This window comes from Chaetodon auriga, chromosome 5, assembly GCF_051107435.1.
Source record: "Chaetodon auriga isolate fChaAug3 chromosome 5, fChaAug3.hap1, whole genome shotgun sequence".
NCBI classification, from domain to species: domain Eukaryota; kingdom Metazoa; phylum Chordata; class Actinopteri; order Chaetodontiformes; family Chaetodontidae; genus Chaetodon; species Chaetodon auriga.
Window position 1 is genome coordinate 22,471,381 of NC_135078.1, and position 24,732 is coordinate 22,496,112.

A 24,732-nucleotide genomic window follows, 5' to 3' on the forward strand; every position below is an offset into this window, starting at 1 on the left:
GCACTGACAGCTGGGAGACTCTCATTATCTTCACCAGCCATTGACACACCGGCTGGGCCGTGAGCGGAGCTGTCTGCGTCCTGAATTTAACTGTGAAATGAGCTCTCTACGGATGCAGTGTTCGTCCTGAAAAGACTGCCGTGTCAACGGTGCGGTGCAATAACGGATTTTGTACGGGTGTCACGCCCACTCTGCTCGGTAACGTTAGAACGATAGCGTACGGTAAGTTAGCTCCGCTTACAGCTAACGAAGCCAGACAGCTAGCAGCCACTGCTACCACGACACGACCACCCATGTTATGTGAAGAGGACCTGCCACTACTGTCTGTTCACCGCTTGGCTGTCTTCTGTTTGCTGGCACCGTAGTTCTCCAGTCTGCCCTGTCAAACGCCACCGTCAGACAAAACGGCGACGGTAACGGCAGTTATGTTATTGTAGCTCGCTAGCAGGCTAGCTAGGGCGTTTCTGTCATTCTGCCACTGAATTTTTAATGTTCGACCCCTTTGGCACCACTGTTGGAGGAGAGAGCGATGGGCTCCGGGGCTGTAGATTCGTCCCAGTGGCTTTCGGTGAAGGAGGAGACCATTTTCCTCCACGACGGACTCATTCGGGTCACAGATCTGGCGGAACTGCCCAGTGAAATTGGAGTGTCGGAACAGGGGGACACCGAGCAAGAGGTGGGTGAAAGCCATCTCATACACACGTTCACACACACAAAGGTTTATATATAGAAACACACGCTCACAGCTGTCATAAGGGTGTCTTTTTGTTTCTTTTGATTTTAAATTGTGTTTTCACTGTGAGGTGCAACACCACCCTCACTGATAACGGCACCGCTAACGTTTGCAAGTTTCCTGCCCCAATGTTACATGTTATTGACCCACTGTCAAGCTAGCAAACGTTGTCATCTCACTTCCTGTCATGTCCTTCAAAATTTAAGTCATTCAAACCGAACGGCGGTGAAAATCAGGTTATGCGGGCACAGTGTTTCTTCTAACGGCACGTCCAAGTGATGTTATATTTGATTTGCTGCCTAAAATTATATCCAAATAACTCAGTGTTCCTATGAGATGGCGCACACGCTTCACTTCTGTACCTCAGGTTTCAAGTTGCACCACGTCAATTTCACTGGTAATGCCAGTGCAGCAGCTTTCCTGTGCAGGCAACTTCTCAAATTCCACCAATCGCTAAACATTCTTTGGGTCTACAAATGACAGTGTGGAGGACTGTTTTCTGTAACATCCATGCTTGATTGAATTGTTTAATCTACAGACGTTTGATAATTGAAGATGACATACTTACATCACTGTCAGGTGTATCGTACTCAACAGTGATTAAAAAAAAATGCTGTAATGCTTTATGACTTGTAATTTTGTCCTCAAAACAAAGGGAAACAATGTCATCTCAGGTGCTGGATGGTAAACAGTGGGTACTTACGGAGCGTTTAGGTTAAATTTGCTCTAACAGTGCGATAAATGGTTTTTGACTAGAAAGTAGGCTTTTATTTTGAAGGTAAAATCTCGAAACCCAACGTGGCTATGTTGTGTAGTTTCGGTGGCTTTACGGTGATGCAGATGGAAACTTCCACCTGACAATGTTACTACCTCGATATTTCGGTACTCAACCATGTAATAAAGCTAGAACTTGTATTATCCACCAGTCTGTAAAGTACATTGGCCGGAATACGTATGTTAGCCACAATAGGGACAGTAGAATTCTGATCATTGCCATTGCTGCATGTGTCATTTAGGTCAGCATTTTCAACCATTTTTTTTTATATAGATAACCTGAAATTCATCCAGCAAATACATGAGTCTCATGTGTCTAAATTTACCTTAACAAGATTGCAATCAACCAGTCCTAATTTCTGAAACAGTTCCAATGTTTTGCATCTATTGAATTTTAACAAAAATGTTTGCTTGTGAATTTGTTGCTTATACAAATGTGTAGTAGTTATTTTGAAAATATATTTATTTGGTCAACAGCACATAGCAAGCTAAAAAATAAATTGAAGTTCGGTTTAAAATTCTGTAGAAATTCATATTAATTTGTTAATTTCTCAGCACATGCTTGTTTTAGAGTATGTTATAACAGTAGTCAAGCTCACTGCTGCATGATGGGAGAAGTGGCGTGTTGGCACAGTTCCACACTTCATAGTGGGAAATGTTTTTTACACCGGGAGTATGCTGAGATTGGTGTAAGGCCTCTGTCAACAGCAGACACTGCCTGCTTGAGTAAACTCTCACAATGTACAATGTGGCACATTGAACTGTACACATTCAGTTGAATAATCCTAAATCCTAACCTCAGTTTTTAACTGGCCCTGCACTTTGTTATTTGTCTAATACCAGGTTATATTCAGGACAAATATTAGTACTGTAATCAGCAATCTATTATGTTATCAGTGCTAGTAGTTATAGTGTTTGACACATAGCAGCTGCAGATTGCTCCTTCACTATTCAGCTGTCAGCCACATTCAGTTTATTTTAGCCGGTATAAGTATATGTAAAACATTCGTTAAATCTGCAGTTCTGACAGATGACAGACTACTGGTTAATTAATGAATGTGAACAGCCTGGTTTGAGCTTGAGCCCTCGCCTTGTTTCATCGTCTTGTAAAGCTCAGCAGCAGACATGCAGTGACACAGCTTCTGAACTTATGCTTTCTGTTTAAGCTGCTCTACAACGAGAAGAAGCAATGTGGACGTGCCGGTGAAGGCAGGATAACTCACAGCTGGACTTTTTCACTTGGGGGAATGCACAAGTTGTTGCTAAGAGTACCACTTTTTAGATAAATACAAAGTACGGACACTTTATGCGTAGGATAATGTCCCCAGGATCCCTCAGATAATTTAACCTGAGCAGAAATGGTAACATGTATGTGGGTGAGACTCATTAGGTTGGCATGTTAATTAAAGCTTTTTTGGAAATGGGATGGCGCGCATGCAAATATAGAAAGTCCTGTAAAAAACGAGATACATTTGATATTGTGTTGTAAAATCTGGCCTTTTGTTTGTTGCTGTCAGACTGCTATGAATGCTAGGTCACAGCTCATACCAAAACACAGGCCTGTCTTATTTTTCAAGGTTATATTCAGATTCTCGACACTTCTGGCCTTCTCTGAGTCCATCTCTGAGACTGACTGGGTCACTCAGTGCTGTTTTCGTAGGTGTTGTGATGCTGACTATTTTTATCCACTTGCAGCAGTGTTTTTCAGAGAAAGGTGGAGAAGGCCTAGCATCCAGCTAAGGAGTGTTACTGTAACATTAGCAGCATTTCTGAAATTGAATCAATACAAATTGTGCCTGCTAAATGGCATAATGGGCTTTTTTCTAGTCCATGATTCGTGGGCCACAGAGTGTAATCAATATCTGAAATGCTGCCTAAGTGCACATGAAGCACATTGCTTCACTTGTGATAGGCTGTCCTGGATGTGTGTTGCTATCCCTGACCATTATGCTGTAGACCAAGGAACTGTAGACACAAGGCTTTATTCTGTGGAGATGATTCATAGTCGTTCTGAGGAAATGCCCTAAGTTCTACCGATAAATCATACGTGTGATCGAACTTATGAGCTTAGTTTTAAAAGAGAATGTTTGTTGCATATTAGCCAGCAATGTAATACACCCTGTGGATGAACCGGTTGTTTGTAACTCTGCTGAAAAGGAGACCATAGTTTTGTTTAAAGACCCCAGTTTAGAAATGTTTTTTTTTAATCATCTTGCTGTTAAAGACAGACTGTGGATAAAAAATGAACAGACAGAAAATTAACAGAAAATATGTTCAAGATGTTTTTCCATTTTGTAAAAACTCCATTATAGACTAAATGAATGAATAAACTCACACTTTTTCACCGATTGTTTTCCTCCACTCCCCCTTTCACCCCGACACCAACCCCTGCTGCAGTTACTTGTTTGCATGAAGAAAAATTCAAGCTGTGTTATTACTCCATATAAGATTCAGAAAATGTAGCTTTTCCTCTTCAGCCAACATGCTTCTGTCTGCTCTCGTATTTCCACTGTGGTGTTCATGTTTCTTCACAGAAAGTGTGTGGCAGTGTGTCAGGTGTTGGTAGTTGCTAGTTTCTGTGGAAAACAGAAAGCGATCTGGTTGTGTTTGCAACAGTGGTGCCAACAATAATACCACTTGGAAATGCCAGGGGGAAGAGGGAAGTTGAAAAGTTGTCTGTTTGCACTTTAATGTAAACTTGTATTTTTCCTGCTTTACTTCCCTGCTGTCCTCCTGTCTTACAGATACTAACATTTGAGACGAAGAACCCGGTAGAGCTTGCTGAGCGTCTGCGCGCCGTCTGTGGGAATCAGAGCAATGCATATGCACGCCTGCTGGAGTACCGTCTCAATGCTCTGCGTGGCCTGTGGGGGGCGCAGCGGCAGCTGGCCCTGGAGGAGCAGCAGGAGCGAGAGGGAACTGGAGGGGCTGATGAGGAGACCTTGGCCTTGCTCAAAAGACAAGGTCTGCTCCAGCAACCCGAGCAGGCGCCCTTCACGTCCCGTGTCGGTCTGCTGCTGGTCTTCCCCCTTTTGCAGTCCCAGACTCGCAGTGACCCGGCACTCTGCGGGGTCACAGCAGAGGTACTGCTAGCCTGCCTCCGGGACTGCCAGCCGCTCAGCCTCAGCAAAGAGCCCGCTGACTGCCTCAATGGCCTGGAGGGGCTGCTCTGCTCCTGGCTGGAAGATGGTGCCCACGAGTCAGGCCAACAGCGGGGGCAGGCTCAGACGCAGATCCTTCACACACACAGACAGAGGGAAAACGCTGCTGCTGCACTTGTGGCACTTGCCTGTGCCAGGTGAGATCATACATTCTGTCCTTGCTGTCCCACTTTCACATTCCTCTGTTGGCTCCTGTAGACAGCGTTTTGAACCACCAACATTCACTAAATGGCTTTTAGAGTGGCCAAACACTTTGAAGAAGGCCTGTCGTCACCTAATAAGTACGAAGAACAAGTCATTGAGAGGCACAAGCAGTGAGAATAACATGACAAAGAAACGTCTTAGTGAAAGTACTCTTGAGTTACTTTGTCAGTAACTCTCCTCACAAGCAGGTCAGTTATTCTTGGCAGCCAAAGCTAAAATAGGCACACAACTGACCAACTGATTAGTTTCTCTCCTCTCCCTCTCAGTGTACATGCCACAGGAATGATCATGCCTGATTCAGTGCTCAAAACCACAATCTAACATACACTGTCGCAGTGTCACTGCCATGTTTGCACGATAACATAAAGGAGTAGCTGAACTTTTGGTGATTGTTATTTGTATATATCTTCAAACTTACGGGCATAAACAGACCTGCTCTCTGTCAGCTCAGTGTCAGTGCACTGCTCTGATGCTCTGAACTCGAACTAACATTTGCAGTCGGAGCTTGCTGCGGCTACAACTGTGCTCTGTTAGCGCGAGCTACTTACACTGTTTGAGAGTGATGCCTGAACAGAAGAAACGTGTTGTTTTGCCTCCTGCTGTAGCTTCAGCCATTATTCTACAGTTGGTGGAATCCATGGGGCAGCAGCAGAGGGCCCCTGGGATAGACAGGGCTGGGTGGGGTCGTGATGACTCTTTTGCATTGTCTTTTGCTCACATGCAAAAACCCACAATACTAAAAGAAGTTGAACTGAAATTGAATATAATTGGTTGGATGTTTTTTATATTTGTCACCTGCAGAATGTGCCTTTTTTTTTTTTTTTTTTTTTTTGCATATGTGTCTGAACTCTGGCTTCTGCTGGTGACAACTGATCTTGACTTGTCAACGCCAGAACTCTCCATTCTTTGTTCAGCCTCTGTTGAGGCTGAGAGCTCTTTGTTGTGGGGAACCATCCAGCCCCGGTGCCTTTTCACCAACACTGGGACCTAATTAAAGAGCTATCAGCTTTACTCCCCCGCACCAGTGATGGGGTCGGTTAGTAAATTCACTATGTAGGAGGGGAAAGTAAGCTAAAAGACTGCCATGTTTACGCAGTGAGGTGGAGAAGGGGAAACTGATATGACTACCGTGTTTTGTCTGTCGCCTGCAGAACATGTAAACACTGAGTCAGACATACATTCCTGCACAGCTCATTGCAGGATTTCCCCGGATTATTCCAGCGTCCCAGTAACTCTGTCACATGCTGCAAATCAAAGTTCTTTGATTTTTCTAACTTCTTTGCTAACAAACATATATGGTGACATGTCAGTTGGTTAGCTGTAAAAACAAATGTCATCACCACTGACATCAATATTATCAATCAATAGTGTCAATCAATAGTAATCATTATCATCGTATTCTCGAAGACGTTTTCAAGAGCTGCAGTTCCAAGCCTTGCTTCTCTTGTATCACTTCAGCAGACCTCTTCTTGCATAGATTATCTCCCTGAATATAGAATTACTTGACTGTATTCAGTTAATAGTTCAGTCTTGGATGGGGCGCAGCAGTAAATGAACACTGCACAAACTTAAGTAGGTTGCTCATTACACCCTGCAGAGTCACAGTGTAAAATAATCTCTCAGCTGCACTCAAATGGAAAAAAAAAACTTTTATTCAGATTCAGAAAAGATTGGGTTTTAATTCCCAGCACATTACATCGGAACCCTCCGTAAGTCAGGCCAAGTATTATTTCATTTACAGCTCCAGAAGTGCGTAACAATGAACTTTTCCTTGTGTTTCATGCTGAGGCTTCCTGACTAATCTGCCAAACTTCTCCTCAGGGGATCTCTGAAGACCTTCATCCACACAGTTCACCTGCTGCAGAAACAAACTGATCTGGGCCAGCTCCCTGTGTCAGATGTCCTGTACAGGTGAGTGTCAGTTAATCTGAAAGGACCCTGGTGTTATTAGCGACTCTCCCAGTGAGTAACCACTGTATCTTTACTGCTTCAGACTCTTGCTCCTGGAAGGAGGCCCAGGCTCTCCATCCTGCCTCCTCGGGGGTAAACATAGTGTGTCATGGGGATTTGAGGACATGCTGCCCACACCTGATAATTCTGCTGGAGGAGCAGAGAATAAAGGTAAAAACCCCTTTTAAAAATGTTTGTGTGATCAGCCTCTACATTTATAAAACCAAAGATCTGAATAATAGGTCAGCGGAGATGCAGTCCTTTCATGTGCTTGTGCTGAATGATGTCTTGCACACATATCTAGAGGGCTGTGCATGTTATATTCTTTCCATCATAATACTGCCCTGCTTTCTGATTTATTTATTCACCTTTAGATTATTTATAATGCCCTTTGTCTGTAATGCATGAAGTGTGTGAAATCCCATCCAGAATGGAGGGAGGAGAGTGTGTTGCCTGGTACAAGGCTCCCCTGGCCTGATTTTACTGTATATGTGTAGTGAAGAGATTAGGGCCTATGCTGAAACTAGAGAAGAGCTGTGACTGCGAGAGGTTTAGGAATAAAGCAGAGGAGGAAAGAGTGATGCTCACTCTCCAGCAATCCATCAGCTGACCTTGTAGAGTGATGAAAGCTGATCAGGGTGTATATCCATAGAGAGGTTTGCATATTTACATTTGAAGCAAACCTTACACCAGATCAGTTTAGTCTCTGGAGGCTTCACAATCGTCATAATAAAAAAATTTAGTGAAGTAAACAGATGCCTGACCTGCTCAGCATCCTAATTTTCCACATCCATTCCCCTGTTGATACCGCCATGACTTTTCATTCCCATTGTCTGTCATTAACCTTATATTGAATTCTTTCCGTCCCTGTGTCTTGCAGACACTGACCTAGGTCGCTGTCTAGCCACAGACGGGCTCTATCTGTATACCACTAACTCCTCTGGGAGAGGACTCAGCAAGCTGGGCTCTGGTTTACATGGGACACTGAGGTAACGTGACACTCCTTCCTGCCTGCCTTTCTTTATCCACAGCATTCAGAGAACAGAAAGGCAGAAAGAGAGTGGGAAACACTAAAAATATCCTTTATCACTTACCCTTCCCAAAGCAACAATGGTGTTATTTCCGAGACATTTTTGAACCAGTATCTGCAGTTTACCATCACATCCTCCCTAACTGTCTTTGATTGATTTAGTTGATTTTTAAAAGGGACAAAAGGGCGTGTGCTCTGCATCTTAATTCCACGCCGTCGTAGCAAATTACCCAATTTGCAAGCAGAAGGCAATTTCCTTCCGCAATGTCTTTTTAGAATTCAAAGAGCCCGGACATCATTTCTTACTCCATGCAGAAAAGATATATGTGCCAGGTTTAGGCCTATAAGTTAGCTAATTTTATGCGAGCAGCATCTCAGTCTTCTCGATTCTATCAGTCAAATAACAGCTTAGAAAACAAACATTTCAGTAGGGAAATGAGACTCGGTACGAGCCACGCTACAGCAGTAACATACAGCCAATAGCACAACTCATAGCAATGGCATTGCACAACTAGATTTGTGAGCCCACAGCAGCTTTGAAACACCACACCACTTTTCCTGTAGGACATACTGTCAGTTTGTGGAAAGGATTATAATTTTAATATCAGTCAATTTTTGTATAATGTATACATGTGACGGGATGTTGTCACAACTCATTTTGCATCGAGAAAAGAAAAATCAAGTGTTCAGCAGAATACAGTACAGACCACTGAAACAGATGCACTGTGTGTGTTCTGTGCAGGGGGTTTGTGTACTGTCGAAATGAAGAGTTGGAGCCTGGCTGGGTGGTGTTCAGCAGCGGTCGCCTCCTTCACCGGCCTTCCTCTTTTGATGCCAAGCCTCATCAGCTGTGCCAGGTCATTGACCCCTTCACCCTCCAGGTACGGTGCAGTCTCATTCCACTGTTTTCAATTTGATGCTGAATCATTCAGTACACTTGACATTGTAAGTGTTGTTGCATTTCATTTTTAACATGATTCTCACATATATATCAGGCATGAAGGGTCACAGTGGGGCAGCATTTCTCTCTATTCAAAATGCAATAAGGCCTCAATGCAAATACATATATGAGACGAAGAGGCAGGGTGTGGAAGAACAATAAACATACATATACAAATTCATATGAAGACGGAAGTACATAAAAGCTATGTTCACTTTAACTGTGGCCATTAAAATCCAACCAGCTCTTAAACATTCAGCTATAATGACAAGCGCAGCCATTGCCAAGGCTAATGCTCACTGTGCCATTTCCAGGTGTGCCAGATTGTGCCCATGCCAGCCCATCACTTCCCTGTGGGCAGCAGCATGACCACGCTGCACCTATGCTCAGATGGAACGTACCTGTACTGGGTCTGGTCCCCAGCCAGTCTCAATGAGAAGACACAGAAAGGCCATTCTGTCTTCATGGATGTCTTTCACCTGTCTGTGAGTACTTTATGCCCTGCTGTGTACAGAGGTCTTCAGCTGTATTCAGTTTGTTAATGGCTGTGTTCCATCTTTTTTCTTCTCCCCGCTCCACGGTGCAGACGCAGACAGGGTTGTGCGTTGCAGACATTTTGCAGGAGAGGGTTATTCTTACTCGCAAGGAAGGCGAGTCTTCAAAGTGCTTGAACGAGCTCCTCTTGAGTCGAATGTCACGCTTCCGAGCCTCCCATTCTGCCACATTGGCTGCTCTAACAGGCTCCGCAATCACCAACACTGTCAAAGAGGAGCAGTCTGGTAATTCATCAGCTAAACCTCATCCAAAAATCCAATATGTTTTACTGTGCAATTCATGCAGATCATATGATAATCAAAATATTCTCTGGTGACAGTTCTCTGTTTTAACTCTTTTCTAGCTGTCAACACTAGCTGTGGACTCCCTCTAAAGACCCTGAGAAAGACCCCTATGTATGTGTGCGGAACCTATCTAGTGATGCTGGTCTCACCTCCTGGTGTATCGGGGAGCTCTGCCACACGCTCCCTATTTGGGGGTACCAGTAGCCTGTCCTCTCTCAAAAGTAAGAGCACACACAGACACTTGGAAATCCTCGTTGTGTTGAGTTTTTGCCCTCAGTTTTAACAGTTTTGCTGTGATTTTGTCTGTAGGAATCTCACTTTATATTAAATAGTGTTGTCAATGATGAGGTTACTCACTAAACTTTTATTTCTTGTCAGTATTAGCCTCCAGCCTGGTATTTAACCTGGCTGATGGTCAGTTCAGCAGCCGCGCAGACCTCATTGATGCTCCTGGCAGTTCTCTCGGTAGGGGAGCCCAGGTTGCAGGGCTAGGTGAGCTCAGCTTTTGTCGCATTTTTCTGTTATGTGTTGAGCTCACAGAGGATACCCACACAGTGCATTGCTGATGTTAAGTGACATTTATTCCTGTAATCTTTCGCTTCGTAGGAGCATGTTATGATGCACTAAACAACTTGATCTGGACCTGCTCCAGTGATTACATAGATCAGTGGTGCAATCCTGGGAACCAAGCCTTTCATCATGTGTGCCATAGGCTCGGTGTCAGCCATGTCATCAAAGAACCCAAAGGTAGATTTAAAAAAAGCACTGAAACCAGCAGATGCTGTTTGTACGAGGTTAAATCAGAAATTTGAACATCTGCAAATTTGTCATTTCACAGAGGAAACGGTGGCCACTGGCGAGGTGATCAACCAGCTACTTCATCACGTAGGTGCTATGTGCATCCACCAGCTCAACCTGCTGGCGGCCAGCAGCAACAGCCTCCCCCTGGGGGCGCTACTGGGTAAACAACATCCCATCGAGGCCCGTCACTTTAGCAGCATCTGTGACATCATGGAGAAGGCCATGGTCAATGGAGATACTTGCATCATCCGCTGCATCTTGGTGGTGTTCCAGGTCTGATTGAGGTTTAGCTTGGGACAGTTTTTACACAAAATGACTTGGCTGTTTTCTGTGTTTTAATTTTTTCTTTTTTGTCTGTCCTCTCCAGGTGGTTTTTAGGTTTTTTAATCCTCAGTCGGAGCAGAATAGGGAGAGCGTGCGTCGTTCAGGTCTACTTCTGTGGCAGCTACTTATGGCTCCAGTAGATCAGATAGGATCAGAGATCCAGAAAGAGGTGTGCCTGGCCATCAGGTAAGTCAGACATGAAACAGAAATAAGAGTTAAAAATGTTTTGTATAATCGGTGTTCGCAGTAATATTTAAATCTTTATTTATCTCCTCTCTGCCTCTGTAGCTCAGGCCTGAATACGTTATATCAGGGGGAGGCTGAACTTAATAAACTGCTGAAACTGGTTTTAACTGAAGGTGATTGTGGAAACACTCATTTTAATATTACTGGCACTTTAACAGTTTTGTTGTGAATATACCTAATATTATGTGTATTTGTGTGCAACACTCAGGTGAAAGGAACAGTGGCCTGTCGCAACTGCGTGATGTCATCCTTACCAACCTGGCAGACCAACTGCAGAAGAATAGATTTGGAAGTGAAGAAGATGACCATTACAGGTAAGTTGCTGTCCTTTAAATATAGGGTGCAATGTCATCGCTCATAGCTTTTGATGACCAGCACAGAACAACGCCATGTTCTTAGCTTAAAAACTTAAGTTAGCTTCCTTTAGGTGTGTTCTTTAAAGTGACAGAAGTCTGCTTTTCACAGACTGAGCGATGAGCTGCTGCACTGCATCCTCAAGACTGTAGTCCGGGAATCCTGCCTCCTCATTACCAAATGTCAGACTGTCGCCCGAGACGATTTCCAGAAGCTGCTCTCCACTGTGCCAGTACGGATATCAGCTCAGCAGAACAAAATGCCATCTGTGGCGAATGGGATCGCATGTTTTGTGAGATTGCGCTTTTACAAACTTGATACGGTTTTCCCTCTCCGTAGGTGGTCTCACCTAGTCTGCGCTACCTCATGGCTGTTCAGAACCACCTCCTTAGTAACACCATTCTTATCCGTCCGGATGATAATGACGACAGTGACAGCTCCCTACAAGGGGAAACAATGAAGGTACAGGTAAACATCCCCTTTAAATACCCCTACCTCTTTGCATGTGGAGTCTGTGTTTGTGTCTGGCAATGAGAGATTAATGTTCTTATATGGCACTGCATAGTAATTTGTCTTCTTTTTAGTTTAATGACATCAGAGTTATATTAACTAAGGATGTCTTGTTTCTAAATATCGCTATTTATCACTAATAAAAGTTTCATCTGTGTGCTAATATATGAAGTTTAATAGTTTGTAGACATAAAAGTAAGGAAATTACAGTATATGTGAACACGTTCCGTACTGTGTGAAGGAGATACTGTATCATCGTTGAAAATCTTCGAAGCAGAAGTTACGAAAGTGTGGGCCTATGCTGTGTTTGGTCCTCAGGAGCTGCAAAGCAGTATCCTGTCCCTAGCAACCAAGATCCTGGTGGGCTGTGATGAAGTGCTGGAGACCCTGCAGCAGGTGACCACAGCTCTCATTAACAGCGATATCCCTGACAGAGAAACCAGGTAAACTTTTAACTGCATCTTTTTAAAAGTAGCCTTCAGGGTGGGAAAATAACCCTTTGGTCAGCCGGCGACAGCTGCTGCTGGATGCCTTTCAGATCTACAAGCCACTTATTTTATTTCATTGCATGAGCAGCCTAGCCAGTCTCCATTACTATAACACCGTAATGTAGCTGACAAAAATCAAACCAGACATGATGTTCTCTCGGTTGGCTCTAATGCACTGTTTCACCGTGAAACAAGATATAGCTAAACCTGAGTAATGCTGCAGCCTCCTTTTAAAAAGAATAAAAGAGTGCATGAGAAATCATTTATGGATGCAGGTTCTTAAAATCACAGTGGCTTTTTGTTTTACCTCTTCAATTTCCCCCATTTCATACCTTGTTTTTCTGCCTGGGATCCATCACCTTAGCATTTTATTTTTCTCTCTTGTTGTTCAGATTGAAAGGCTTGGAACAGGTAACCAAGGCCACAATGCTTGGGCACCTTCTGCCGGTGTTGCTCACCACTTTGATGCACCCCAATCTGCAGACCCTCACTCTCGCAGACGCCCTCATGCCTCAGTTGGTGCAGCTGGTCCTCTACACCAGCCAGGTTAGAGTCTTGCCAGTCCAGAAGTCAACTGTTGTGTTAAATGAAAAGTTTTTTCTTGAGTGGAAGGCCAGTCATCATAAAAGTATTTCTTTTCACTCTCTTTTTTTCCAGACTGCCCTGCTGTTAAAGACTCAGTCTCCACTTTTCACTGAAGAGCCTGCACTTATGGGCGGCTCCCTGGGGCAGGGGGCGAAGGCATGTGCTGCAGACGACAAGTAAGTCCACCATAAGAATGTTAAAAGTCACTAATTCACAATAAATCCATCAGACTACGTGTTGGATTGCTTCGCTACAGAATTTAGCATTTCAATGAGGAAAGTCTTATTTCATCATGATCATAGAAGGACATGTCGTAACTTAAGGTCTGTCATAAGCTCAGTTTTCTAAAGCCGCAGTAATTTGCTATTAGAATTCTTGACGAACGTGAGGAGCCCGGTTTCCTGACTGGACTGAAGATCCCTGCCCCATGGGCTGCTGGGAAGACAGTAGAGACTGTGCACCCTGTGAGGGACAATTACAAGTTCAAGGAGACGGTACACATCCCAGGAGCCCGCTGCCTGTACCTTCGCTTTGATTCTCGCTGCTCCTCACAGTATGACTATGACAAGGTACTGACTCCCTGAGCTCTTACATGTAATGTATGTCATTTCTTAAGCATAGCAAAGCTGTGGTTGGGAATGTTTTCCACTAAATATATTCTCTGATATTTTAGTTGGTTATCTACGCTGGTCCTAACACCAACAGTCGTAAAGTAACGGAGTATGGAGGAAACACTCTGGGATATGGCAGTCGCAGTGTCTTGGGGACAGGATGGCCCAAAGACCTTGTCAAGGTGAAACAAGTTGTTGTGCACAAACATGCACAGTGAACACAGTGCATGTGCAGTCTTGAAGAGATAGATTTATTCTGTGTCCTATTTTAGGTTGAAGGAGACACAGTGACGTTCTCCTTTGAGATGAGGAGTGGACGTGAACACAACACCCCCGATAAAGCCATGTGGGGGTTCTCCTGCACTGTCAGAGCTCAGGTAACACATAGCAGCACTGGCATGTGCCAAACATCTGTATTTACCATTGTTTAATCACACTGGCAGTGTGGAGTATGAACAACTGCGAATTCTGAAGATGCTATTTGTTTCTGTTTTCAGGAATCATCAGAGGATGTCTCTGGAGGCCTCCCCTTCCTAGCAGACCTGGCACTGGGTCTGTCAGTGCTGGCCTGCTCGATGCTCCGCATTCTATATAACGGTCCAGAGGTGACCAGAGAGGAGGAAGCCTGCCACGACTTGCTCTGCTCAAAGCTGCTGCAAAGGTGACGCAGCTAAACAGAAATACCACAAAATGTCTCCTGCTGAAATTGATTGCCCGTGTGATAAATGTAGTACACTGTATGAACTGGTACACATTTTTCAGTGGTATGTAGTTGCTGTCAGAGAAGATGACCGACTGGTGACACGCTTTTTTTTTTTGCTTAGGTGTCAGTGGCAGGTGGAAGCAAATGGCGCAATCTCTCCTGCCCTCACTCCCAGCCCTTCACCTCTGCCGCTCACTATTGAGGAGGACCGGGAGTTCACCTACCCCTCTGATGTCCTCATCCCACCCCCAGGCCTCATGCCCGGCACCTATTTTGACTTACCTCGAATCCGCCTCCCTCCGGGCATCATGGGGAGGCTACGAGAGGTGTCTGGAAGGGCTCGACCGCAATTCCGTCCGAGCATCAAGTAAGAGGGTCATGCTGTCACAGCACAGATGGTATGCATGTGACGTCACTGTTCACAGAAAACAAAACAAAAGAACAAAAACGTTGCTGAATGTTAAAGCATTGTCAGTCAGGCTTTCATAAATCCAGGCAGAAGCTCTTAAAGAACGCTGAAAACTAAAGCGTAAAGGTGAAGCGACATAAAGCAACACTTCCTAAGACTGTTTAATTGTGAAGAACCCAGCCCACAGTTTTGTAAAGGAATTATGTAATGAAAGGCTGACACAGTGTGCTTTAGAATAGAACATCTAGGCTTTTGTATGCCTTCTGGCTTCATACAGTGAATTTTTGATTCATTTCTGATGGCTGTTTTCAAGTTCATTGTTTTCCTCTCTGTATTGCATCCCTCTGTTCATAGAAGCCATAGCTGCTTAGTTTTTGTATGTTTATTGAATAAGGATGGCAATGTTGCTTTAAAATGGTGACACATACTATAGATAATGATTTCACTGCATACCCTCTGTAAAATAAAGCTGTTGCTTTATTGAGCATCACTTTTTTTTTCTCACCCTTTGTCTGTAAGGGAGGTGATCAGGCCGGACGTAATGGAGGAGGTCATAGTATCTTGTGTCATAAAACATTTGAGCCTGGTGGATGCGCTTCAGTCACTGGTGAACTACCAGTACCGTGAGGATCACGCAGAGGAGTACGACCTGGTCTGTAAGATCATGGCTGAGACCTTCAAGAAGATCAATGCTATGGAGCGCCAGCTGCAGGTGAGCTTCTGTCACACCGTAATGTTTTTCAAAACTCATATGATTTAAATGATGTTTAAGATAAACTGTGCACACCATCCAATTTTCTCATTTTGGCAGTTTTTAATTCGGATACTCAAGAAAATATTATGTTAGATAGTTTAATGAAGTTCTTCCTGTTGGCTGCAGGAAATAGGATGAATGAGGAATTACTTCTGCATGGTGTTTGCAGCCAGGAGGTTGCTATAGTGGGCATGTTTACACTACCTTATTACATCTCCCATCACCAGGATGCTGCTGATACGACCACAAATATTGAGAGAGATATTGCATATTAAAATACAGCCTGGAGATATGAGAATATTATTAAAAACAACAGAATAGGTTAGCAGTTAAAATAAGGTTGAGGCTGACCAGAAGAGCTTTAGCTTTAAAAAACAAACCGGGTTTTGACCTGAACAGAGGCAGAAGTGTGAGTCTCACTCTGAGTCTAATTATCCCCTGTGTTGCTTTCAGAGTGTCGCAGAATTGGAGCAGAAGTGGCAGAATGAGGTGGAGGAGGCCCATCAGGGAAAGCTGGAGAACAACACTCCTTTCTTTCATGACTACCACTTCTTTGAGGTGCCCTGCTCCACACACACAATTTACAACCTTTGCTCTCGAGATAATACCATTACCATCACTATTTGCTTGATACTCATATTGTTTTTTTTGTACTAGAATAAAATAAAGGAGCTGGAGCTGCTTTGCTCACTGAAGGAGGTCCCACTTGATTTTAGTGATTTGGAAAATGTTGTCCTTACACTGAGGCAAGTAATTAAAACTCATCCCAGCTCTTGGAACAAGTGATGTTACCTCAGCTGTCATCCATCTGTTCATGCAGTAATATTATGTATCTACACCAACAGGGAGAAGTTCTTTCAGGAGGTAAACACCATGCACCTGAGAAGCAGCACCTCGCTGGCCAAAACCAAGGCGCTGGTGAAGAGTCTGATGAACCGCACTGAGCTGCTGCTCCATGTTACCATTGCTCCACATTGCAGAAGCCTAACCACCACACCTGCAGGCACACCAGGTCCAGGTACATATGTTTTTATGCGCCTCTTAAGTCATTGATTAGCTGCTAAGTGAAACCTTGCTGGGCAGCAGGGCTGGGATCAAAGATTTGTTCTTTCAAGCCATCCTTATTAAATCTGTGTGCAGCTGTGTGACTTACCCAGGAGTCTGACTGAAGAATAAATTGTATCTCAGCCTTATTTCTCTGAATTAATTGTTTTCATTGCTGCATGATGTTTCAGACAAAATGTCAGTGAGTTTGATTCTCATCTAATTCTTGTTGATTTTCTGTGCTAGCCTCTAAATCGGTGTCAGATGCCAAGACAGTGATCCCCATGGTGAAGCAGCCAGTCTTCCTCCGCAGCATGTCTGCACCGTCTGACTTGGAGATGATAGCTAACCAGGACTTGGAGTTTACACACGCGCCCCAAAGGTATGTGTCTATTTTTGTTTGATACATTTAATGTTCAAGAATCATATAAATGACGTAGAGATGAATGTATTCTTTTTCTTGTTGTTTTACCTGTAGGAGGCGGCACCACCCTACGAGTCACCGCAGCAGCTCGTTTACCCTGCTGCAGTCTCTGGCCATAGAGGACAGCCGTGACAAACCAACCTACAGTGTGCTGCTGGGACAGCTCTTCGCCTTTATTGGAACTACACCTGATCAGGCTGTAGGTGTCCTTTTTTTTTTTGGATTGACTTGTTTGTTGCCATACCTGCATGAGAATCAGTCAATGAGTTCTGGTCTGACATCGAGGTCTTTACTGGTAATTTCTGTAGGTGTCAAGCAGCAGTTTCCTGTCTGCCGCGCAGACACGTTGGAGACGCGGCAGCACGCGGAAGCAGGCACTTGTTCATATGAGGGAGTTGCTCACTGCTGCCGTCAGAGTTGGTGGCGTCACCCACCTGGTGGGGCCCGTCACTATGGTACTACAAGGTGGTCCGAGGTAAGAGAACCAGGCTATAAACACAACAATCCAAGCCCACTCCGCACACAAACACATCTCTATACATCTGTGTTTGTGTGCTATCTGTGCAGGATTGAGGAGCTGACCTGTGGTGGAATGGTAGAGCAGGTGCAGGAGGCCTTTGGGGAGACCATGACGTCTGTAGTGTCACTATGTGCTCGCTACCCCATTGCTTGTGCCAACAGTATTGGCTTGCTTTGCACAATCCCCTACACCAGGCAAGAGAATTCATCTTGAATTATCTCTCTCCTGATTTTACTCTGGACTACTAAACTGTCAAATTCCTTATTCTCATTACTTATCTGTGTTGTGACAGGAGTGAGGAGCAGTGCCTAGTTCGGAGCGGTCTGGTCCAGCTCATGGACAGCTTGTGTAGTTTAAGTGGTCAAAGGGAATGCAGCTCAAACGAGAAGCAGACCAAAAAGCAGAAGGTGGCCACCATGGCCTGGGCTGCTTTCCAGGTGCTGGCTAACCGCTGCATCGAGTGGGAGAAGGTGGAAGGTATGTTACGCTAATAGTTGCTTCTTCTGATCATCTGTTGACAGCCATCAAGCTCGGTCTGTTCGCGTTAGTCGAGAAAAGCTGCTCATATGCTGGACAGGCACATTAGGATTGTTAAATGCTTTTTTCACGTGGTCAGACTAAATGGTGGCGCAAAAGAAAGTTAGCAGTGTGCTGTAATGGTCGGCAATCATTCTTTTCTCCTTTGAAGGTGGTTCTACAGATGCAGTGCACTCTGGTCTAGCACGGCAGGTGTCCAGCCTGTTGACCAATCACCTGGCGAGAGCCACAGAGTGCTGTGGGAATCAGGCAGCTGGCAATGATGCCTTACAGGATGTGCTCAGTCTGCTCAATGACCTTTCTAGGTACATTTTTTTTGTCATATCTGTACATGATCTTTTTTTCTTTTACATTATGTATGTATATTTTAATGTATTTGTATATATATGTGTGTGTATTTATACAATATTTGTATATGGTCTTCTGTTTTGTATTCCAGGAGCCACATAGGCAAAGCTATCCTGAGCCAGCCAGCTTGTGTTTCTAAGCTCTTGTCTCTGCTGCTTGACCAGAGACCTTCTCCAAAGCTGGTACTCATCATCCTGCAGCTATGCCGAGCTGCGCTGCCTCTCATGAGTGTGGAGGACTGTGGTAACGTGGCCCTGCCCTCGTGGAGCTACTCTATTAACACTCTAGATGCTGAACAACAAGATGCGAATGACCCTGCCTCACGTATTGCTGCCTTGTTGCTTGCCAAGTTGGCAGACTATGTAGTACCAGGTTAGTCTCTCTTAGCTTGAAGTCCTAAATATTTTTGTGTAGGAGCGGGCGGCCCCCCTTGTACTTTCTAATGCTAATTCTCAATATTTACACCTCACCAGGCTGTCAGACCCTGCTGTCCCCCAGCTCCTCTGAGCCAGACACTTCTCTGTCCCGTGCCAGTTCCAAAGGAGCTCTGAAGTCTGATGACGTTGGGGAGGAGGGAGAGGCGGTTGACGGCAAGCTATCAATCTTTATCCACAAGAGAGAGGACCAGTCATCTCATGAAGTTCTACAACCACTTCTCAGGTGAGGTTGCCCCTGATACCTTTCTTTTTATTTCACATCAGCATACTTTGTCTGGGTTTCTGACATGAGTGTTCTTCCATCTACTCCAAAATGCAGCAGCTCAGAAGGACGTCCTTTTCGGCTCGGCACTGGAGCGAACATGGAAAAGGTGGTGAAGATGGACAGAGACATGACGAAGGTACAGTAAGTTTAACTGGGTTTAACTGAAAGGAAATCCAATTTTCCAAAATCTTAAAAGCGTGTACTCACCATATGACAACTTGTGTTTCTGTAGCTTTATACAAGCACCATCCTTAACTCTGCTGTCCTATTTTAAACCTTCCCTAGAGCGGCAGCTGCGAGGTGATCACAGAAGAGGCATCTGCTGCCCTGAGGAAGGCCAACAAGTGGGCCCAGTCTGGTCTGATAGTGAGTGTTGGTCCCCCTGTAGAGACTTTAGCCCAAGAGGCTGCTGGAGGCATCACCAGTGGTGACAAGAAGAAAACTGCTCAGACGGCTGTTTGTAGGGACAGGAACGCTGAGCTGGCCAGGTAAAGAAACAACAAACAAGTGCTGTGATTATCAGATTAGTTCCTGTATATATGATTTCTTCATCACGTGTGTGTTTATCTGGTCAAACTATTTGTGACAGACTTGTTCTGACTTCTAAATTTGTCTGGAACAGGTCAGACCCTGTCAGGCCGTTCATCAGTGGCCATGTTGCCAACAGTATGGCTGCTGAGGTTATTGCTCTGCTGCATAGCCTGCTCACTGCCCCCGAGTCCAACACCGCTCAGATCTGGACCAGCACTGCTGAAAAAGTAAAAGAATCTAATGTGTCTGACTAAATCACAATGTTTATGCTCGTAACAGATTGTTCCTTGTTGCTGACTGTCTGCGTTGAGAATCTTTTTGGACTGACATGGAGGTGATTCTGTGTGATGCTGCTTGTGTTGAAGCTAATTCTTTCTCCTGTGGGGTTTGTGGTAGGTCCTCTCCCGGGCCCTGATGTTTATCCCTCAGCTGGGGAAGTATGCTGAGAGTATTCTGGAGAATGGGAGCAGCAGTGGCAGAAAACTGGCTAAGCTGCAGGCCATCGGCAGACAAGCTGTTGCTGCACTCTGCGCCCTCGGGGGCTTCAAAGAAACTATTAAGATCGGCTCTGAGGTCCAGGTTAGTTAAGGGAGCAGAATCAGTGAAAATTCTGTACTTTCAGCTCTGTCTGTCATTACCACCCATTCAAAAAGCAACACCTTTGCCCTCTGGAGCTTTAAAATGTTAAATGTTGGCATTTTCACATCACATCCTGTGATTCCTTTGCTGTGCAGGTGGTAGGTAAAGGAGTGCTGGGTAGCGTGGGCATAGTTATGTCCATCAATGAGCAGGAGGGCATCGCGACAGTCAAGTTCCCGTCTTGCGAGTACAGGAGAGCTTGCAAAGCCTCAGACATCCTCACAGTACCTATATCACGCCTCTGCACACCCAGATCTGAGGTACAAGTTTCAGAATCAAATGCAACATAGTCCTTGTTTTTAAAAATATCAGCTTTAATCTCACTTGTGTCTTCCCTCTACCTTTTCCTCACCCCCAACAGGCTCTTCCCCTTTACAAACTCTCAATCACAGAAAAGGTGGTACAAGCAGTGCAGTCCATGCTTCTGCCACAGGAGGGCAGTCTGTCCATTCACACTTCTCTACCAGCTACAGGAGACGGCTCCAGCCCGGTAATGGCTGCAGTACGCTTGCTGGCTGAAATCAGGACCAGGTTAGCAAACTTTCATGTAAACGAACGCTTATGCTTCTGAAAGGGTCAGCCTTTCTGTGAACATCTCCAAGTTTTCATCAGTTTGAACTTGTTTTCATTGATGGTCAAAAGTTGAGATGTGTGTTTAATCTGCTTTATTTACAATGCAGTGGAAGTTGACATCAAAATCAGAGATTGGACAAAAATTACAAGGTTGTTAATGGTTTTCAGGGCGTGCCTGGTGATGGCACAGCTGCTAGAGGACAGCTCCTTTTGCGAGGAGTTCATCCAGCAGTGTCCTGCTGCTGTTGAGGTTCTCAACCTGGTTGCCCAGGAATGCAGCCCAGGTGAGCATACTGTACACACCAGCATGTCAGATCATTTGAGCCCCCAAAAACTTGTATTTACAATGTGGTTGTGAGACACCAATCACCTTTGTCAATCATGTCACAAGTTGTGTCGTCCCTTGCAGGGGAGCGTCTCGGCATGGTTGAAGCTCAGTGTGAAAGAGTGAGAATGCTTTACCGGGACTGCGCTCGGCCTCCTCCTCCACCACTGCAGACAGACAGACGGCAGGTAGGAGTTACCAAATTTCAAATTTTTGTTTTTATCACTTTCATTTTTGCAGTAACCAACAACAGACATAAGCGATCCCCTTTTTTTGTAACATACATGTGGCCCGGATGCAGCTGAAAATACACATTTATCAACTTCAGTCTTTAAAAAGTGTTGATGGAAAGCTGTTAAAATCTGAACATATTTTAGCTGAAGGCAAGATAATTTGGGTCAGAAATTCATATATGGCTGCAAGCGTCAAATCATAACGCACTAAAAAAACAACTCTTCAAAGACAGTTTGATAAGTTAAGCAGTCAGATTGGTCAGCCCCAATTTTCTCCTTGTCGCTTTCTTGTGCTTGTCTCATCAGCCCAAGGAGATCACCTGGTGTCCATCCAGAGTGTTTCCTCCAGTCCGTGCCTGCATGTTCTCATCCCGTCTGACCTCTGTCACCTTCCTGGCTGATCCGAGCGCTGGAGGAGGACTGCCGAGAGGCACCTTCATCTACGCCACCTGTCCTGTACCAATCCAGGTGGGCACATCACAGTGCAATGTTTTACCATCTCAGTTTGTTTGTAGTGAGAGACAATAATGCACTGATACTGCAGCCCGCTTGCAGCCTTCCATTTACTTCCCTTTGTCCCTGCAGGCCCCATCTTTTTACTGGGAGATAGAAATTGTCTCCTATGGAGACTCTGAGGAGGACAGTGGCCCCATTGTGTCCTTTGGCTTTGCCACTGAGGCAGAGAAGAGAGACGGAGCGTGGACCAACCCTGTTGGCACATGCCTGTTTCATAAGTATGTTCACCTGCATATTAACTCAGATAGACTCTTTTCCCACTGCTCTGTCTCTGACTTGAGTGCTGACTGCTATCCTTCTTGTTTGTGTCGTTCCTCTGTGCGTCTGTCTCCTGTCTGTCTGTATGTGTCAGTAATGGTAGGGCAGTGCATTATAATGGCTCCAGTCTGCTGCAGTGGAAGAGTGTCAGGCTGGATGTGGCTCTACTTCCTGGTGAGACAGGAGACAAACATGTTTTTCTTCGCATACAATCTACCGTCTCTTTTGTTTGATTTAGTCAGCTTAGAAATCCATACAGCAGTGTGTGGTATGGATTTGTACTAAACTCCTTAAAAGCATTGTATCTTATCTGCCTGCTCTTTCAAAAAAGCTATTTTGCAAGCACGTCTTGCTTCTTTAACTCAAGCTGTATCTAGTGTTAGCATGTTTTGAAATGTGTCATTACCAGTTAGCTTTGAGTCATGACTAAGAATGTGACCTTACGTTTGTATAAACGCAGGCGATGTGGCTGGAATAGGCTGGGAGCGTTCGGAGGGCACTCCTCCACCCCCTGGTCAGGCCCCTAAAGGCAGGGTCTACTTTACCTACTGCGGCCAGCGGCTCGGCCCCATCCTGGAGGATGTTGCTGGTGGGATGTGGCCTCTGGTCCACATTCAGAAGAAGGTAGGATTCTGTTGACTGAAGTGACCTTGAAATGTTTATATTTGAACTGTTGATAAGCTATAATGTGGTTCACGAGTGACCTTTATTACACATTAATTGTAATATGCATCCATTTCATTGCTGTTTCGGCTCAGGATTAATGCTCTCCTTTATTATTTAATTTTCTTTTTTCAGAACTCAAAGATCCGTGCCAACTTTGGAAGCCGGCCATTTGCATACGCTGAAGGCCAAGCACACAGAAATGCGGCTGACTTGTGTGTGGACCTGGCAGAGGAAATAAGTGCAAATTTTGAAGCACTGCCCTTTGCTATGGCCTCAGACAGTGATAACGATGCAGGTGCAAGTGTGACCTCTGATTCTGGCTCCCATGGACCCCCTTGTCGGATTGCAGCTGTGGCAGTCGCCCAACAACGTATGTTTATCACCTTCTTTTCAGCCATGACATGCAGGGAGTGAACAACACTGATACAAGGATTCATTTTGCCTCCCACTCAACAACATTTGGTAAACTTGCATTTTCGGCTTGTTCTTTCCTGTTGGAACAGAGTACAACAGTGACCTGTCGTGCCATTACAAAGTGGAGCTGAGCTATGAGAACCTGGTCACCTCTGGACCTGATCCTCATCCTCCTCCTATCGCAGATGATGAGAGTGATGATGAGGATGATGATGATGTCCCAAGAGTGAGTGAAGCCCCCACTTCTCATCTTCCAATAATGACTTCCAAATGAAATATCAGTTTGTGCTGACTTTATTTTATGTTTGTTTGACTGTGTCAGGAGGATCATTATGCCTTGCTGGTAAAGGCCTGGGAGACCAAAGTGTTCCCCACCATTCGAAGGCGCTTCCGTAATGAGGCTGAGAGGAAATCTGGCCTGGACCAAATCAAAGGAGCTCTGCAGCTAGGTAAAGAGTGAAAGAGTGTCAGTAATACAAAACCTCAAGTCCAGTTATGGTACACATAGCAAAGCACCATAACATAAAACACTTTAACCCATTCAGCGTCATTTGATCGAGACGACCTGTTCACTACAGGTCAATAGATGTCAGTTAAAAGTTGCGTCGTTTAAAATATGCACAGGGGTCATGAACAAGCATAGGAGACTGAATACTGCTCTCCAATGTATAAACATTAGAAGAGGCTCAAACATTTGGATATAATAACGTGATTAAAATTGATTCAGCAAAATGTTGTGAAAGCAGTTTAATGCTTAACCATGAGTGCATAGTAATACAGTTAAATCTGACTGACTGTTGATGATTATGTTAATATTGGGCTTTGAAGTTTTGGACGAATTTGGTAAATCCAGTTTAAATGAGGACAGCTTTGACACTGTTCATCTCTGTGGTGTATTTTGTTGACAACAGGCATGGTTGACATTGCAAGACAGACGGTGGAGTTCCTGTATGAAGAGAACGGCGGCATTCCTCGTGACCTCTACCTGCCAACCATTGAGGATATCAAGGATGAGGCCAACAAGTTCACCATTGACAAAGTTCGCAAAGGTAGCGTTCACCTACATCACTATAAATGGCACACATTTAAAGTTAAAATGAGCCAACTTCAGGGTGCGTTGTAAATAAGTACAGTATTAAAACTGTTGATTTGACATATTGTCCTCTGCACCTCAGACTTGCCAGTGGACTTCTATAAAACAATTGACCCGTATGATAATTTGCTGACTCAACACAGGCTTGACTGTAGTCATCCGCTGTCCGGACAGCAACAATACCAACACCACGACGGGGGGGACAGCCCTGCCGAAGTTTGCCATCCGGGGCATGTTGAAGACCTTTGGCTTGCATGGCGTAGTGCTGGATGTGGACTCTGTAAGTACAAGACTTGATGCTTTAGTGATTTGAGCCATTATTTGAGATGTAATCGATAAACTCTTACTGGTTTGAGTGTGAATTTAATTACATTTTAGTAAGTATCCCTCATGGGATGATAAAACACCTTGACATCAAACATTAAGAAAACACAGACTCCCTCCCACAAAGAAATATCTTCCAGCACGATCACAGATTAGTTCAAACAGTCGT

The 24,732-nt window shown here is 44.6% G+C and overlaps 1 protein-coding gene across 2 annotated transcripts in view; it reads left to right on the forward strand.

The window, feature by feature from the left end:
- The window catches only part of hectd4 (HECT domain E3 ubiquitin protein ligase 4), a 36,168-nt gene continuing 11,436 nt past the window's right edge, over positions 1 to 24,732 (forward strand). The window contains exons 1-54 of one of the 2 annotated variants that reach the window (XM_076730307.1): positions 1 to 676; positions 4,252 to 4,805; positions 6,694 to 6,783; positions 6,866 to 6,993; positions 7,703 to 7,811; positions 8,595 to 8,733; positions 9,107 to 9,277; positions 9,379 to 9,571; positions 9,691 to 9,852; positions 10,010 to 10,123; positions 10,238 to 10,378; positions 10,470 to 10,705; positions 10,800 to 10,942; positions 11,045 to 11,115; positions 11,211 to 11,316; positions 11,468 to 11,588; positions 11,696 to 11,824; positions 12,185 to 12,309; positions 12,747 to 12,900; positions 13,012 to 13,115; positions 13,310 to 13,508; positions 13,613 to 13,732; positions 13,823 to 13,927; positions 14,048 to 14,211; positions 14,375 to 14,620; positions 15,182 to 15,374; positions 15,870 to 15,974; positions 16,074 to 16,166; positions 16,266 to 16,434; positions 16,707 to 16,842; positions 16,939 to 17,083; positions 17,193 to 17,359; positions 17,452 to 17,598; positions 17,697 to 17,881; positions 18,093 to 18,246; positions 18,381 to 18,661; positions 18,763 to 18,949; positions 19,046 to 19,127; positions 19,277 to 19,479; positions 19,614 to 19,749; positions 19,919 to 20,101; positions 20,257 to 20,421; positions 20,523 to 20,692; positions 20,903 to 21,018; positions 21,144 to 21,247; positions 21,599 to 21,760; positions 21,878 to 22,026; positions 22,161 to 22,240; positions 22,527 to 22,690; positions 22,865 to 23,102; positions 23,236 to 23,372; positions 23,469 to 23,595; positions 24,058 to 24,195; positions 24,383 to 24,519. In XM_076730307.1, coding sequence (XP_076586422.1) covers positions 530 to 676; positions 4,252 to 4,805; positions 6,694 to 6,783; positions 6,866 to 6,993; positions 7,703 to 7,811; positions 8,595 to 8,733; positions 9,107 to 9,277; positions 9,379 to 9,571; positions 9,691 to 9,852; positions 10,010 to 10,123; positions 10,238 to 10,378; positions 10,470 to 10,705; positions 10,800 to 10,942; positions 11,045 to 11,115; positions 11,211 to 11,316; positions 11,468 to 11,588; positions 11,696 to 11,824; positions 12,185 to 12,309; positions 12,747 to 12,900; positions 13,012 to 13,115; positions 13,310 to 13,508; positions 13,613 to 13,732; positions 13,823 to 13,927; positions 14,048 to 14,211; positions 14,375 to 14,620; positions 15,182 to 15,374; positions 15,870 to 15,974; positions 16,074 to 16,166; positions 16,266 to 16,434; positions 16,707 to 16,842; positions 16,939 to 17,083; positions 17,193 to 17,359; positions 17,452 to 17,598; positions 17,697 to 17,881; positions 18,093 to 18,246; positions 18,381 to 18,661; positions 18,763 to 18,949; positions 19,046 to 19,127; positions 19,277 to 19,479; positions 19,614 to 19,749; positions 19,919 to 20,101; positions 20,257 to 20,421; positions 20,523 to 20,692; positions 20,903 to 21,018; positions 21,144 to 21,247; positions 21,599 to 21,760; positions 21,878 to 22,026; positions 22,161 to 22,240; positions 22,527 to 22,690; positions 22,865 to 23,102; positions 23,236 to 23,372; positions 23,469 to 23,595; positions 24,058 to 24,195; positions 24,383 to 24,519 — 8,424 coding nt within the window. In that variant the 5' untranslated portion in view covers positions 1 to 529. The remainder of the gene's footprint in view (positions 677 to 4,251; positions 4,806 to 6,693; positions 6,784 to 6,865; positions 6,994 to 7,702; positions 7,812 to 8,594; positions 8,734 to 9,106; positions 9,278 to 9,378; positions 9,572 to 9,690; positions 9,853 to 10,009; positions 10,124 to 10,237; positions 10,379 to 10,469; positions 10,706 to 10,799; positions 10,943 to 11,044; positions 11,116 to 11,210; positions 11,317 to 11,467; positions 11,589 to 11,695; positions 11,825 to 12,184; positions 12,310 to 12,746; positions 12,901 to 13,011; positions 13,116 to 13,309; positions 13,509 to 13,612; positions 13,733 to 13,822; positions 13,928 to 14,047; positions 14,212 to 14,374; positions 14,621 to 15,181; positions 15,375 to 15,869; positions 15,975 to 16,073; positions 16,167 to 16,265; positions 16,435 to 16,706; positions 16,843 to 16,938; positions 17,084 to 17,192; positions 17,360 to 17,451; positions 17,599 to 17,696; positions 17,882 to 18,092; positions 18,247 to 18,380; positions 18,662 to 18,762; positions 18,950 to 19,045; positions 19,128 to 19,276; positions 19,480 to 19,613; positions 19,750 to 19,918; positions 20,102 to 20,256; positions 20,422 to 20,522; positions 20,693 to 20,902; positions 21,019 to 21,143; positions 21,248 to 21,598; positions 21,761 to 21,877; positions 22,027 to 22,160; positions 22,241 to 22,526; positions 22,691 to 22,864; positions 23,103 to 23,235; positions 23,373 to 23,468; positions 23,596 to 24,057; positions 24,196 to 24,382; positions 24,520 to 24,732) is intronic. The other variant, XM_076730308.1, reaches the window with a different exon arrangement.